At 32.4% G+C, this 17,111-nt stretch overlaps 2 protein-coding genes across 2 annotated transcripts; one reads left to right on the forward strand and one right to left on the reverse strand.

Annotated features, from left to right (window-relative positions):
* The first annotated feature begins 4,713 nt into the window (after positions 1-4,713).
* Positions 4,714-8,009, forward strand: LOC142620965 (receptor-like protein EIX2). The gene is made up of 2 exons (XM_075794287.1): positions 4,714-7,587; positions 7,689-8,009. Exon 1 carries the CDS (start codon positions 4,804-4,806, stop codon positions 7,561-7,563), a length of 2,760 nt encoding a protein of 919 aa, XP_075650402.1. The 5' UTR covers positions 4,714-4,803; the 3' UTR covers positions 7,564-7,587; positions 7,689-8,009.
* A 2,791-nt stretch (positions 8,010-10,800) lies between these two features.
* On the reverse strand, positions 10,801-15,942 carry LOC142620144 (dihydrofolate synthetase-like). Its single transcript, XM_075793559.1, has 9 exons — positions 15,939-15,942; positions 15,635-15,825; positions 14,446-14,508; positions 13,980-14,141; positions 13,022-13,213; positions 12,741-12,837; positions 12,137-12,268; positions 11,689-11,820; positions 10,801-11,156 (listed from the first exon to the last, which is right to left on the reverse strand). Exons 1-9 carry the CDS (start codon positions 15,940-15,942, stop codon positions 10,801-10,803), a joined length of 1,329 nt encoding a protein of 442 aa, XP_075649674.1.
* Positions 15,943-17,111: the final 1,169 nt, after the last annotated feature.

A 17,111-nucleotide genomic window follows, 5' to 3' on the forward strand; every position in this document is an offset into this window, starting at 1 on the left:
ATGGCCAAATTAGTCAACACACAATCATATGTACAAAATTTAGCAAAGATTTGCATGTAGTGTGTGCAACTAGTAAGAGTACAAAGTACAGAAAATGTGATATGTAGATAGTAATTAAACAAATTTTCTACATCATCAATCACATTAGTTTGAAAGTGACTATCACCTAAAGATTTATTTCATATAACTCTCATATTTCCTAGAAAACACGATTGCAATCATGTAAAAGCATTTAATTTTTCTTTTTGCTTTTCTTATTCTTTTGAAATTAACACTTTGTTTTATCTTACTGTGCAAGTGCTACACCTTACCGAGCACGGCTTTTATGAATTGCACACATGTGTTCATGATTGGCGAGTAATAATAGTGAGGTAGTTATTTATGCCTTTCTTCTAGGATTTTTTAGTCCTTACAATCAAAAGAATGTGACACCAAAATCAGAATCATATGTTTAAAGGCTATAAACAACTCACACTATTAAGCATTACATAACACATAAACTAGCAAAGTGCAAATAAATAGCTCATTAAAGCTAAACAAGGTACACAGTCATGAAATGTAAATTTCATTGGCCAACATCAATTACACACTTAGTGATATGTAATACAAAAAAAAAAAATTTATTTGTATTTTCAAAATTTTTATGACCAAAAACAACAAGTACACATTATGCTAAATGAACAAAATGCAACAACAATGCATGACAATGCTTAACTAAGCTACAAATGGTACACAAACAAGAAATATCAATTTCTTAATTAACCCATGAGTACATGTACAAACTAGTACATACTCACACAAAATCAGAAATAGCTCACGCACTCAATTATGCAACACATACTTTCTATGTTTCTTCAAAATATCAAGCATGTTCTAAATCAAAAGAGAGATATCATAATTCATGTAATCCTCATAAAAAAAATTTAAAAAAAAAAATAAAAAAACTAGACACAAAATAAAATATTATTGTCTTTTTGAAAATTTTCAATGTTTTTGGATTTTTTTTTTTTTTTTAACCATCAAAACACACTAAAAATAAGACAGCCAAAAACAAAAAGTAATCATGCCCACAACTAATTGAAAGAATTAAATCAAGGACAAGTAAGAAACAGTCACTTTAGCAAAATCTTTTCTCACTCATACAGCACGCGTTTTTGGTTTTGTAGGTGAAAAACCATTCTTCTGAGAGAGACTGAAATCCTGTAATTGCCTTTCACAAGCCAACAAGCTTAAATTTTTCAAAAACATATGAAACAATTTATCATGACATATGGTAGGAGAAATATCATCACATATCTTAGACTGAAGCACAGAAAGCTTAAATTTCAATTTATAACAGTTAAGACGAATGTGACCAGTGATACCACAAAAGTGACAAACAAGAACAAATTTAGGAACATCAGTATTCCTAATAGCCGATCTAGTCTTAGATTTTGGTTTTTGCCTTAACAAAGAACAATTTGGTCTCATATATCCAACAACACCACAAAGGTAACAGGTAGGCACAAAAACAGATTTCTTATGCACTCTAACAGTAGGTTTAGACACAGGTTTAGAAATTTTAGCGTCTACATCAGAATTTTTTCCTTTATCTAACCTAGCAACATAAGCCTTTTTCTTTATGATTCCTCTTGAAATGAGGAATATAAACTGTCTTTAGGCTTAATAGGAACATAAACAAATACAGATCTGTTATCAACAAGAAGTTAAGTATTAAACAATTTTTCCAGTTTAGCTTTAGACTCAGCTAACCCTTGCTCCAAACTTTCCATATTTTCATCTTGAGAGGAAAATTGATTTCTCAAAAATTCATTCTTTTTATTAGATTCATCTAACCTCACAACAATTCCTCTTTTTCAAGATTAGCCAATTTTAACTCTTCCTTGAATTTCTTAGCAATTTTCATAGATTTAAATAATTCTTTACAGAGAGTTTCACAGACATCAATAAGATCAGCAGAAACAATAATGTCATTTTTATTCAAATCATCACTAATATGAGCAGATGAACACTTAAAATTATCCATGATAGCAAGGATCAAAGATCTCACTCAGGACGATAATCCAATCAAAGTGAATCTGCTCTGATACCACTTGTTTGTTTGTTTATACCCCTTAAAATAGATTGTTTAACCTAATGAATTAGCCAAGTGTTTACTTAGGTTAATTACGAGATCTAGGTTAAACTGTAAAAGATCATATCATGCATAGTAGCGGAAAAGGAAATAACACACAGATATGATCACATAGGAAATGATGGAAAAATACGTGTTTGTGTTGCATACAAAACATACGCAACAGAAAATTGATGGATTTACTTCATTCGCAATTGTTAACATGTACTATGTAAATTTCAAAATTCAAGAATAAGAGAGCGTACCTTAGTGCAGTGAAATTCAAAACAAAATATCAGAAGTACTTGCGGACACTTTTAATCTTCACTCCAATGCCACTTTATGCCCAAGAAGTGTGGTCTCTCAATCAGTTTTCAAGAGAGAATAATAGAGAGTGTCACTTCAATAAAACTCTATATGTTTCTCCCTTTGTACCTAACTGTAGTGGTGCTAAAAATAAAAATCTTAGCTAGCCTAGTATTGGCTACTTTCAATACTAGGTTGGTTAGGATTTTTTTTTTCTTTTTTAAGTTAGAGCATTCACAATAATGGTGCTAAAAAATTTAACTTTTAGCACCTCAAAAAGTTATTTTATCTATTTTATTATCTCACTTTACAATACACCAAATATCAAATATTCTATTTTTTTAACACTTTATTTAAAATAATATAAACAACTCATTAATTTTTTTTTAGAGAGTTTCAACTTATGGTGTTCACTCCCGATGATAGCTCTTTATCATCAGACTAAGAAACCAATCATTTTTTGGTGTAGGCGGGAATAAACCCCAAATCTCTTATTCAACCATCAGAGACTTTACCAGTTGAGTTAACTGGAACCCACAACAACTCATTAATATAATAAAGAAAGAAAGAGAATTTAAACAGCCTAGCATTTTAAATCAATGGTCCATCCCTGGTTTTCATGGTAAAAATGTCAAACAAGTCAATAAAAACTTCACAGGACTTGCTAATTAAGAAAACACTACTTTCAACTTTTGGTTCAACTTTTTCCTCTTTTTCTTCTTTCCTTTTTCATTTTATATTGGCTACTTTCATCTCTCAAGCACAAATTGCGCAAATGATGTCGCCGGGGTTTGCAATTTTTTTAATATATAAATCTATGATAAGTATTATGTACACAACATTTTCACAATAATTTAGTACCTATGATTTGTTGTGAATGTAACACTTTTCTTTTAGAGAAATGCTATGTCCACAACATTTTCAGGATGGAGAGTTGTTTAACGGTAAAAGTGAAACATTACAGAGTTGAGACCTCAAAAAAAAAAAAAAAAAAAAAAAGAGTAATGCTACCAACATAAACATTTTCACAAACTATTGATGTATTAATTTCTTATTGATTTTCATCTAAGCCTATCATTGACAATACTTTTTTATCTCCCAATAATCACTCATCACATCAACAACTACAATTTGTAAAAAATAATGTAAAATAGTTTGTAACTCTAGCATTTTTCAAAAAAGAAAATCCAAAATTGAGTGGTTTTGCCAAATTTTTTTTTCTCAAAAAAAAAAAACAAGTATTAAAGTCTGGTTGCCCATAAGAGGTTGCAACAACAACTCGTATTTTCCGTCAACCCAACTAATGGAATGCTGACAAAAGAATGAGATCAAAGACTTTAAGGGTCCATTTGGTTAGGATGATGGAAAAGTGGGAGAATAGAAAATGTAGAGATGATGGAAAAGTTGGAGGATAGAAAAGATTTTATTTTCTCTCATTTGTGTTTGGTTGCAAGGGTGAAAAAGTGGAGGGATGAAAAACTTTTTTGTTTGGTTAAAAAAAAGTTTGTATAAATTTACCATTATGTCTCTATTAAATAAAACAAAAAGTAACGCATTATACTTTTAAAAAATTGTGTATAGATGGACACTTCATTAAAGTTTTTTTTTTTAAAAAAAAAAAAAAAAAAAGAAAGCTAGCATAAGAAATTAACCCAAAACTGTTTTCTAAAAAAAAGAACAAAAACCAACCAAAATTAATGAGAAAATAAACAACGAGCGCCCAAAAAAGAAGAAGAAGAAGAAGTCAAGCACGTTAGTAAACAAAAAAAAAAAAGCCAAGCATGTTAGTAAACAGAGAAAAACAAAAAAAAAAATCAAAGAAAAAAAAAAGAAGAAGCCAAGCACGTTAGTAAACCGAGAAAGAATAAAATCAAAGAAAAAAAAGAAAAAAAGAGAAGTCAACACATTGGAGGTGAAGTCCAACGACAGAGGTATTTTTAGAAGCTCATTTTATGAGTTTTCCCCTCTCAATTTTTTCTCCATTAAAAAAAAAAAAAAAAAAAACTTTTTGATGAGCTTCGAGGAGATTTACCTGGGACCCATCATATATTTTCCTTCTTCTCCTCTCCATCCAACCAAACACACTTCAAAAAAAAATTTCTTATTTTCTCTCCAAAGTTTTTCAACCACCTTGTTTCCCTCTAAACAAACACATCCTAGAGAGTCAGCTTGAATTTTACCCCTGTTTAATCTTTTTTTATTATTTATTATTTATTATTCTTTTATGTTTTGCATGGAGCTATCGCTATAAATAGTTTATTATGCTGGGGATTCTAAGACTGAGAGCTTATTAAGTAATTGGAAACATTCTTGTTGCACAGAATTTTCTAGCTGTGCTTCCTCTCTTCTTGATCCTAGCTAATTTTAATTGCTCTTCATAGGCGATGATAAAGGTCATGGGTGGAAGGTCCCTAAAACTTCTCTATGCGTTTTTAACGCTTTTCCTACATTTGAAACCAGCCCTTGGATTCACTTCAGGTGTTGGAAATGGCAGCGTTTTGTGCATAGAGAAGGAGAGACAAGCCCTCCTTGAGTTCAAAAAAGGCTTTGTTGAAGGCCATAAGGGCAGGCTCTCTTCGTGGGGGAGTGAAGATGAGAAGAATTGCTGCAATTGGGATGGAGTTTACTGCAACAGCCAAACAAGCCATGTAATTGAGCTACACCTTTATTCCTATGGTTTGCGAGGTATGATTAGTCCTTCATTACTTGAGTTGCCTTATTTGACTTCTCTGGATCTCAGTTACAATGATTTCAATCAAAGCCATATTCCAAAGTTTTTGGGTTCTCTCAGTAATTTAAAACACCTCGATCTCTCTTCGGCCAATCTCAATGGACCGATTCCACATCAACTTGGAAACCTCTCACTCTTGCAAAATCTCTATCTCCATGATAATGATTTGAAAATTGTTGAAAATCTAGAATGGCTCTCTCGTTTGTCGTTAATAGAAAACCTTGACCTAACATCCACAAATCTCAGTGTAGCCAATGATTGGCTGGAAGTTGTGAGTCATCTCCCGAAACTATCACAGTTGATATTGGAAAGTTGTGATCTTCCTCCTGTCACCGATCTCTCATCTCTCCCTCATGTCAACTTTTCCAAATCTCTCACTGTAATTGATCTTTCTACTAACCGTGTCACTCAATCAATATTTCCGTGGTTGTTCAACTATAGTACTAGCTTGGTTTGGATTGAACTCTCTGATAATCAGTTAGGAGGTTCAATTCCAGATGCTTCCGGTAACATGAATTCTCTTAAAGTTCTCTCTCTTTATGAGAATCAACTTGAAGGAGGCATTCCAAAATTCTTTGGTAACATGTGTGCTTTACAGACTTTGCGTATAGAGAACAACAAACTCAGTGGACAACTGGCAGAGCTCATCCATAACTTGTCTGGGTGTGTGCAATACTCATTAACAACCATGTTTTTAGATGGGAATCAATTGAAGGGGTCAGTGCCAAAAAGCATCGGAAACCTATCTGCGCTACAAAGTTTGCATCTTGGTTCCAATCTTTTGGAAGGTGAAATCTCAGAACAACATTTTTCAAATCTTTCCAAATTAGTGGAATTGTCGTTATCTCATAATTCTTTGACTTTTAATTTCAGCAATGATTGGGTGCCCCCTTTCCAATTGGTTACCTTAGATTTGTCATTTTGTAACTTGGGTCCTGATTTCCCAAAATGGTTACGTACTCAAGTAACTCAGCCACCCTTTGGATACCTCGATATCTCCCATAACGGAATTTCAGATACCATCCCTTCGTGGTTTTGGTACAAAATTGCATCCTTTTCTATAAATCTCTCCTACAACCAAATTAGGGGCACGTTGCCAAATGAACCACTTGAGAATACCATATATATCTTAAATCTCTCCAACAATAAGTTTTCGGGGATTTTAAATAATTTTCTATGCTCCACTTCGGTGCAAAACTTGATTTACCTTGATCTCTCAAACAACCAGCTATCTGGAGGCCTTGATGTTTGTTTCGGTCAATTGCCAGAATTAAGAGTTCTAAATTTGGCCAGCAATAATTTTTCTGGACAAATTCCCGACTCTGTGGGCTCTTTGATAGAACTTAAAGTATTAGATTTGAGCAACAACAACTTCTTGGGAGAATTGCCATTGTCATTACAAAATTGCACAAAGTTGTCATTTATAAATCTGAGAGACAATTCATTTTCGGGAAAGCTACCAGCTGGGATGGGAGAAAGCCTATTATCTTTGATCATTCTTGACCTTCATTCCAATAAGTTTCATGGATGCATACCGCTACAACTATGTCGGTTAGCACATATTCAATTTTTTGACTTGTCTCAAAATAATATTTCAGGAAATATTCCACGATGCCTTTATAATTTGACTGCCATGGCTTTTAAAAATATAAATAATATGAGTACTCATATAGCTGCTGGTGCAAATATAGATGGCACTCAAGTTACATTTAATATTGGTTCCGGGGGCAGCAGCAATTATGTTTTCAACACAATTGTTAGTTGGAAAGGACAGTCTTATGTCTATGGAAAGAATTTTGGAGAAATGAGAAGTATTGATCTCTCAAGTAATAAATTAATTGGAGAAATTCCAGCAGAGATTTTCAACCTTACAGAATTGAAAACATTGAACTTAGCAGGAAACATGTTGACAGGACTAATTCCTAAAGAGATCGGTCGTTTGAAACAAATAGAATCCCTGGATTTGTCGAGAAATCAACTTTTTGGTTCAATTCCTGCTAGCATCGCTGATCTTAATTTTCTGAGTTTCCTAAACTTGTCATATAACAAATTGTCGGGAAGAATTCCAACAGGCACTCAAATCCAGATCACTAACCCTTCTGGATTCATTGGCAATCTTGCACTCTGTGGCCCTCCACTTACACCGAAGTGTCTAGGAGATGTGGAACCAAATGCCAAGTCACCTAAAGGCGGTAGTAAAAACAATCAAGAAGATGAAGATGAATTCCTGAAATGTCTTTATATTGGTATGGGGCTTGGATTCATGGTGGGGTTTTGGGGAGTTTGTGGCTCTTTGATGCTGAACCGTTCCTGGAGACATCTGTATTTCCGGACAATAAGCAACTCGAATGATTGGCTCTACGTGACAATGATAGTGAATGTTGCAAGATTGCAAAGGATGTTTCAAGACTAAGGAATACTGCACTTTCGCTAAATGGTTTGTGAACAAAATTTCAATTTAGATATATCTCTAACTATTTGTTTTCTTGAATTGGTTTTAATTTTTCAACTTAATGACTATTATTTTACTTTGTGTAGGCCTCAACAATAAGAAAAAACTTTGTGCAAGATTACGTGTGTGACGTGCCTATGATTTTACATGCTTTTCTTATTCATGAATTCACATCCATGTTGCAGTGGAAGTTTAATTTAGATTATCACACTTGATTTTAACATTATAGTAGGATGAGATTATGTGTACATTTTTTTTTCCTCAAAAAAAAAAAAAAATTGTGTGGCATATCTTGGAATTGCCTTAAATAAATTGCTTGTACCAAATTCCATAAATAAGCAAGTTTCTTCAGAATATTTATGTTTTAGTTGGCCCCATATTAAACTTAATTATCAATGATATTATCACCCAAGGTTGCATTTAAATTTTTTTATATTTTGATACTTCAAATGTGGATTGTACATTCTACTTTTTCTTTTCTTTTTCTTTTTTTTTAGTTTTTCTTCAGATTTTTTAGTTTTAATCCTATTAGTCTTTAGGCCAGCCAGTACAGTGAATTTTTTTTTTCTGATCAATACCTAGAATTATGAAATCCTTAATTAGTTTGTCTTCGTTCTTAATGTTAATAGAAATCAAACATGTGAAGCGAAAAAATTCAGGGAGGCGTAGTATGAAGTCACAAGCAATAGTAAAAACAAAAAAGTTTAAATTCAATAAGGATCATCTATAAAGTTACTCTTTTATACGCTCAAATAAAATAATGACATTATATTTTTCTTTATAAAACAATAGAGATTAACCGGACTAAGTTCTATATGAAATCTAATGCCATCGAATCATAGGAAGCAAAGTAATACATGATTATTCTAAGTTCCATTGAAAACAGTATATATCGATTCCAAAAAGTAATCTAAATAGTGCAGAGACGGATGGGTTAATTACTTTGTATGGTAAAATGGATCAAAGCCTAAGTAAATATTTTGAACACCAAATAAATTGAGGACTATGCCCTAAGGATCAAAATAAATGAAACTTATATAAACAAGGGCGAAAATGGGCAAATGCCCATTTCGCACAAAAAAAATGGGCAAATGCCCCTTTTCCCAAACTAATTAAGAAAATGCACCTCTTTTGAAACTCGATTTTCTCAAAATCGAGTTTCAAAAAAAAATTTCTAGAACCCTATAGCGACGTTTTAAGGACCTATAGCGGCGTTTTGTAACTCGACTTTCATGAAATCAAGTTACATGCAAGTTTTTCTTTTTTTTACCTATAACTCGCTCGAGTTACAAAACGCCGATATAAATCCTTAAAAACATCACTATAGGCTCCTTGAAACGTCGTTATAGAGCTTAACTCAATTTTAAAAAAATCGAGTTTCAAAAAAGGGACATTTCCCTAATTAGTTTGAAAAATGGAGCAACATACTGATTTTTTTTTCGTGAAAATGGCAAAAGCCCATTTTGGCCTATAAACAAGATTCATCAAAGTCATAGATTATAAGGAAAGTAACTTATTGGCATAAACACCTTACAAAGCCCTTACAAAGCCCCTACAAGCTAACGAAATCTATTAAGGACTACAAAGTACAAATATAAGAAAATAATATCTATATAATCATGAACCAAGATAGAAAGATCCATACAAGGATCTTTTCAATTAGTAATCAAGTTCATGGCAATGATTGAGTCAAATTCAAAAATAATTCTACCCAAATCCCATGCCCTATGGAGTGCGTGACGAATAGCCAGCCCATAATTCTGCCGATATGCAGAATTATATGCCTATATGCTTTTCATTCTTTTTATCAATTAATTTAGGGTAACACCAATTTTAATGTGATTTCACAGAAAAGTGCTCCCGTAATTGTCTCAAGAAATGACACTTATCCTTGTGGTTTGTATAAATACAAGCTATCTCGTATTGTGACTTCCAAACAATAATATATATATATCTTCTTTCTTTCTTTCTTTTTGAAAAATCCCTAACTATGGGTAAAATAAAAAATGATACCCCCATGAGTTTTATGGCATAACACTCCAACCTTTTTTTCTTTTTTCTTTTTTGGTCGTTGCTTGGAGGTAATTGGAATATAACAGGGTATACCCTAATTAGAGTTCTAATAATCTAACGTATAAAATCATTATATATTCTAGCAAATATGATTTTTTTAATGACAAAAATAGAATATTCTGTTATTACAATGTTAAAGAGTATAGTTAAGAGTCTTGTAGCGTAATTGATTAGCATCTCTTAGTATTTCAAACGAAAATATTTAGGGTTCAAAACTTCAAATATCCCTTCTTTCGAATTATCAAAAAACAAGAGGGTATGAACTTATGTGTTACAATTATATAAATCTCAAGGGATGAGTTTCTTTTTGTCCATATTGGAAGGGAGTGTCATTTTGTAAAACTTCAAAAGAGAGACCATGTAATTTACCAACTTATTTTAATAAAAGAATAAATTAATTTATATATATATATATATATATATATATTTCACAAATTCTAGATTTGCTACACATGCTAAAAAGCATTAAATGCTTTTCATATTGCTTATTTAGGGCTCATATCTATAATTTTTAATGTTTATTTCATTTTTACTTTTTAGGCCAAAACTAAAGAGTTTAGTCCAAATAGAATAAATTTTATATTTTTTAACACATATTCCACAACTCACAACTGATCATATATGGGATTGTAATGCAACTAATCACAATTTGGATCTAGATCCTATGAATCCCAATGCAATCTGAATTGTTCAACAATTCTAAGATTGTAGGAATTGAAAATTCTACAATTTGAATTGGGATTTTAACAACCATGTTCTTGTGGTATGCAAAATCTCAATATATATCTAAGTATTTTTGGATGAACAATCTAACTGCATTGGTGACCTAGTTGGCTGCCCTGTCCAGCCCTAGCTACAAAGACTCTTCTAGGACCCAAGTAACTAAAATACCGTTTAACAAATAGCTATAAAGACATAACAGGATTCACAAGAATTCAAATTTTTGAAACTTCAAAAAATCTAAATATTGAAATAAAAAATTCCATAGCGAAGGTGAAGATGATGAATTTATAAGAATCGTTATTTCCCACTCAAATTAAAAAGGGGTTGCACCTACTACAATATTCCGTCAGCAAAATCAACTATAGAAACCGTTACTCAAAGCAACATCATAAATAATCTGCCTTAACCACTGAGAGCAGCTAATACCATCGAAACTATATGCAGAGATCCAGTGACTACAATAATGCCTGACTGATTACCTGTCCTTTCTCTTAGGATCTGATTTGTAGCCTTCAATGAAGCCATTAATGAACTTTCAGCAGCTAATATGGTTCCATTTTCTAATTTGCTTGCAGAGCATACTAATAGATTACTGAACACTTCCCTGGATTTTGTCGTGCCATCATGGGCAATATCAATGCCCAATTCTTTGGAAGCTTGGATCCAACAATCTCTTAATAAAGAAGCTAAAGTTGTTCGAGATTTGCCTCCAGCAATGTCAGCTTCTGTCAGAAGGACTACTTCTAATTCTCCACCAGAAAAAATGTGGTTAAGTCTCAATTAGGACTCTCCAAGGCTCCACAAAACTGCTTATTTGTGTTAGCCTACCACCACCACACATTTCAGGTTAATTTGTGTTAAAAGCTACACAGCGAATAAGATAAGGTACAAACAACTAGGATTCTTCATTCACCACCCACCCAGAAGAGCCGAAGAACATGTACTAAAGTCACTTTTTTCTAAGACCACTTAATCCAAATAGACCCTATAGCAAAGGCATGCACATAAAGTTGAGCCTTCTTTTAGAATTATTTAATTTGTTTTAGAACTGAAATTTTTAATAAATCTAGTTCTTGTCCTCCTGTAAATTAAGCCTTGGGGGCTTCACTTGGTACCCACAAAATAATAGAGGGAGCCATCACATCTTGACATAAGAACGCTACTTTTTATGGGAAGGGGGAGATAGGGTTCTGATAACATAAAAACAATTCATGTTCTCATTTTACCCTCCAACATTAGTAATAAAGTCATTTTTAGTAACAGACAACAAAATCCAACAAGGGACTATACCTGAAAGAAACTCTCTTGCAAATCCAACATGGTCTTTGTCACTTGCCATTGCAACCACAAGAGCCAATGGTGCCTCTCCAAATGTCATCTTTATTGTCTTCACCAAAGCATTAGCAGATTCTTTGGTGTGGGCTGGAAAACATTCAAAGAACTCTGAGAGTTTTGTTTTCTATTTGATAATTAATTTGTTATATGGATTGGCCACAAGATTTTGCAAACATTCCTCCTACAATGCCCAGAAGATTTTGCAAACATTCAAAAGAATATGACAACTGCAAAATCAAAATAAATATATAACTAAGTAAAAGACAATGTCCTCAGGACAATACCAACATGCAAAAAAGTGAAACACTGTATGGTTACTATAAGTAAGACTTACAGGTTAAATACTCAACTCAATTCATTCAGAATAGTGAAATGAGTAACAAAGCGAGCATGAGAATCAAACCTCCATCCAGCAATACCGTTGTTCCATGTAGTCCTAGTGCCTCAGTTTCTTTTGATGTTAGAATTTGTCTTCTTCCAAGCAAGAATGTACGCTCTAAACCAGCCGTAATAGATCCATCTGAAATTCTCCATCCTAGAGTATCCATAAAAGTATTAAAGGGACTTGATTAAAGATTGCTCAAAAAAATCATAAACTTTTTTTTTTTTTTTTTGAGCCAGCTGCACTATTTTTCTTTTCACCAGTGCTTGGCTCACACCATAAAGTTTTGCTTCCCACACAGAAACTCTGAACTTATAAACAAACCAAGAGAAAGAGGTAATCTTCTACTGATCACAGGGGGTTAGCATTTATGGGAAAGCAGTAAAAGTCCCAAATGGCTAACATGAAAGACAACCGAAGGGCTAAGACTATCAGTACCTTGCGTAGGTATAAAAAAAAACTATTTCTCCTTAGTCATGGCATATCCATCTTAGGTTTGAGACCAAATCCTAAATTGACGGGGAAAAAGAAATCCCCATAAATACTTCTTGACTTTAAAAGTCAAAGGAAGTTCCATAGTTTTTGAGTCCAAGTAGAACAAACTATAGCACACATAAAAATTCACCTAGATTACGAAGGCAGAGTGCTGCACGGGTGGCAGTTGCATTTTGAAGTTGGTGACTTCCAAGCATGCACAGTTTCACATCCAGTAACTCAAGGAACTGCGTGATAAACATAATTATAAGTTCTTCAAAATTTCAAATGGCCAGTAATTAAAACTTGCATAAGTACCACTCTCAAGAAGAAAAAAACATGATATTACAGAATGCTTAATACTGGAAAAAAGAGGGGGGGGGGGGGGGGGGGGTCCAAAGGTATTAAGAAAATAACGCTTCAAGAACATACCAGCTTAAAGTCCCTCTCAATTTGTATGAATAGATCACAAGATTGGTAAGGTCTACCATTGATCCTGCTAATACCTTTTATGGTACATTGATTTCCAGCATCAGATACTGATACTACGGGAGAAGACATTGACAATGCGTTATCCCGTAGAAAGCATTCAATGTGTGGAAGGAGAGGCCCACCCAGCACCAACTGAAAAACATTAACCAAATTAGCAGAGTTAAGCTAGCTTTAAAATCATGGGATTAACAATACAACCAAATCAAATTAGCCACTGCATCACAAAACATATCATTGAGCACAACTTCCAAGAGAATCCATCTTTAGATAGTTATCTCAGTCAAAAATACTATTTCAGCCTTAATGTAAAACAATATGCATATTATCATAAGCTTGGGTGGCACTTCAAGACACCATTAAACATTAACGAGAGTAGAAGAAATGGACAGTGTACAACAACAACATCACGTCTAGTCTGCTTAAGCAATAACATGTTGAAGCTGCATGAATTATATTATACCATGGAGGTTTTCATTACAACATATATCTCTTCTTGCTCCTGTTCATGCTCTGTACTTATTCAAATTCCCCATGCTTTTCTCAGGTAACCATAATGCAGAACAAGAAAATTGCATTAAAGAAGAAAAAATATCCTGGGAGAGACCATAAGTCATAGTTTTGAAACCTAATGTGCCGAAACCAGAACATAAAGAATGACGTAAAACCAGGCCAGAAAAAGGTGATACAGCTATAATCAATCGTCACATTTTACCAAGGATATCAATGAGGTGGGGCCCATTGTGTATTTTGTTCTAAAGATTTTGCAAGTATAACATGTAGAGAAGGAAACCGTACTTGGCAGTATAACCAAAGATTGAAACTAATCAGAACATAGCTTTATCAGGTTTATATGATCATGTTAATCCGCGTAAGAATTGCATAGGGAGAACAACTTAACTGGGCAGCCATGTTTAATGATTCCTGACTTTGCCATGGCAATGCTTTCCAGAGAACCTCCAAGCACAGCCAAATGTTCCTCGCCTATTGTAGTTATGACTGATGCAGCAAGTCCAGAACTATAAATAATATTTGTTGCGTCCCGTGCACCTCCCAACCCAGCCTGTTATACATATAATAAATAAAGTTAATATTAAAATTGCCATCTTAGAATTTTGTATTGGGTTATAAAAAGACGTCAGTATAAATTTAATTCCATAGAGAATAACTCTAATTGCATATAAAGTAAAAAAAAAAAAATTAAAAAAATTAAAAAAAATAAAAAGATCAACAAGAAGCAACACTGAAAAAGTTAATAGTCTTCCAACACTGTACATTTAAAAAACAAAAAACAAAAAAAAACAAAAAAAAAAAAGAGAAAAAAAAAATGCAGAAAGAAGACATCGAATGGCTTAAAAGGAATTTACCTCAATAACTGCAATGTCAACATTCTCTCGAGCAAATAGGGTGAATGCCATTGCAGTGAAAATCTGAACATTATACAATAGCGGGCAAATTAGTGAGTGCAAAGGTAATTTGATACAAACACAAAATTTAACTAGATAAAATTTCCAATAACAGAATTTAATTTGTCTAGGCAACAAACCAAGTACATTCCCCCCAGTCTTCAATTGAAATTTTGAAGGTACAAAATCAAATCTTAAACATGAGACTTTGACATGTGAAAATATTCATGATAACTACTTTGACCTGAAAGCTACAGTAAAATTTTCAGAGGAAAACAAAAGAAGAACAAACAGGGCAGGTCAACTAATTGAATCAATTACATATACCATGCCCAAGCTTGCACAGGGTCATGTAAATACCCATCAAATAATCACTGAGTCTAATATCTTTAGAATAGCTATTCAGTTCTGAAATCGTAGCTTCTCAGTCTCTTTTTATAACTTGAACTAAATTCCATTGTTCATCTAATCCAATTGGGAGGGGGAATCAGTGTTGTTAAAAGCGCGCTTAAGCGCAAAGCGCTTGGGGCTTTTTTCCTCTAAAGTGAAGTGCCATCACAAAAGCGAGCTTTAAGCGCGCTTTTTTTGAGCTTTTTTATTAAGTGTAAAGCGCGCTTTTTTGAGCTTTTTGTAAATTTTTTTTTTTTAATTCCTGATTTGATTTTTAGCCATTAAATATAAATATGTTTTACATAAACCATTGATTTAATATATAAAAACTAACAGTGTGGTGTACTTCCATACCCCTAAGCCTATCTTTTTAGATATTTTTGAATTTTTAATCACAACCACACAAACAAACGCTAAATCAGACACTCACAAAGATTAACATTACTTAACATTCTAGTACTTTTTAACCTTTGTCTTCTTGGTTCTATACTTCTATTTTGATTCAACCATGTTTTGTAATCATGGCCATCAAATATCATGGTTGTATATATTTTGTAAAGCACAAAAAAATTATATAAATGTTATATAAATTATATAAAATGTTTTATTGTAATTTATATGATTAATTGATCACTTGATTGTTATATTGATCATTAACAAATTTTTTTTAATTTATTAAATTTAAAAAAAATGTGCGTTTTACATCAATCAGGCGCGCACTTATGCTTTCAAGGGGACAATATAGTACACAAGTTGACACCTCAAAATGACTTATACGCCCATTTTCATGCTCTATTGCCTGATCAAGAATTTTTTTAATCTGAAGGAAAAGACAATTTAATGTCTTTGCTGACACCGGCTCACCAAATCTTCCCAATGATATGCGTTCCCTTAAAGTCTGAATATGTGTGCTGCTTAAGAAAATGAAGCCTACTGGTAAAAAAAATATAGCTGAAAAATAAGCAATAGTTAAAAGTTAAAACTAAAAAGCAGCTGCAGACTGCATAAATCCTTCGATACATTATCTGAACAAACATGAAGAAAATATCAACATTAAAACAAACCCATGCAGAACTTGGGTTTGTTTAAGGCCCAATGGGATATGCAGAACTTGGGCTTTGTCTAAGGAATATTCTAGGTCATTTTTGTATAAATGGGATTTGCCTAAAGAGTGTTCTAGGTCATTTCTTAAATTGTGCAAAGTTTTAAACTTCGAAATTTCATTATTATTATTATTATTATTATTATTATTATTATTATTATTATTATTATTATTATTATTATTTATTCATTTTTAATATACTCATGTAGACATGAAAATTTAAATTGATGAGATCAAAATTCATCAGTTTTGAAAGTTCTAAGGACTTTTCAATTTTTTCATCTCGAAAACTTGGTGAATTATTAGAGATTTAGGATCTAATTCTACCTCCTTCAAGTTGGAGAGACTTGAGTATAAGAGAACTATAATGTAACTAGTCTTAGCCAAAAAATATACCATTAATTTCTTATTGGGTAGAAGGACCTTCCAAATCAAGTTGAAAATCATAAGATTCTACCTTTTATAATATATATATATATATATATATATATATATATATATATATATATATATAATGAAAAATTATTGGTAATAATTTATGCTTTTTGCATCATTTCATTTGGAAACTTAAGATTTTATATTATTATATCCACATCATATAAAATACAAACTATTTAGTATTTACACTAATCTCTCTAAATGGCTGAAAAAAAGGTTATAAAAATTTCTTGAAATACTTTTTTGAGGTTTTTCCTCAAAGCTCTTTTGTGTAGTGTATTAACTTTTCATTAGCCATCAGATTTTTTACATACGACAGTAGCTTATCAGGTGAAAAATCAAAACTCATTTTGATGCTATTTCTATAATGTTTTATAGTTAAAACTTATTGCTTATATCTTATGATATATTTGTTAGTGGAATGCTGACATGACAGAATTATCTTATGATATATTTGTTAGTGGAATGCTAATATGACAGAATCCAAACTATTAAATCATTAAAGAATGGTTAAGATTTAAAGAAATTTATTTAGTAGAGTACCCTAGGAAATCTAGAAGATCTGAATCCATATAAATAAGAGTCTAAAAAGTGTCAAGACCTTGAAAATGAAGACATCTTTATTATTAATTATTACTCTACTTTTCCTTTTATTTCTTACTAGAAACGTCCAAGTCCAGGTAAACTTTGGAATGTG

Source organism: Castanea sativa, chromosome 12, assembly GCF_040712315.1.
Source record: "Castanea sativa cultivar Marrone di Chiusa Pesio chromosome 12, ASM4071231v1".
NCBI lineage: Eukaryota > Viridiplantae > Streptophyta > Magnoliopsida > Fagales > Fagaceae > Castanea > Castanea sativa.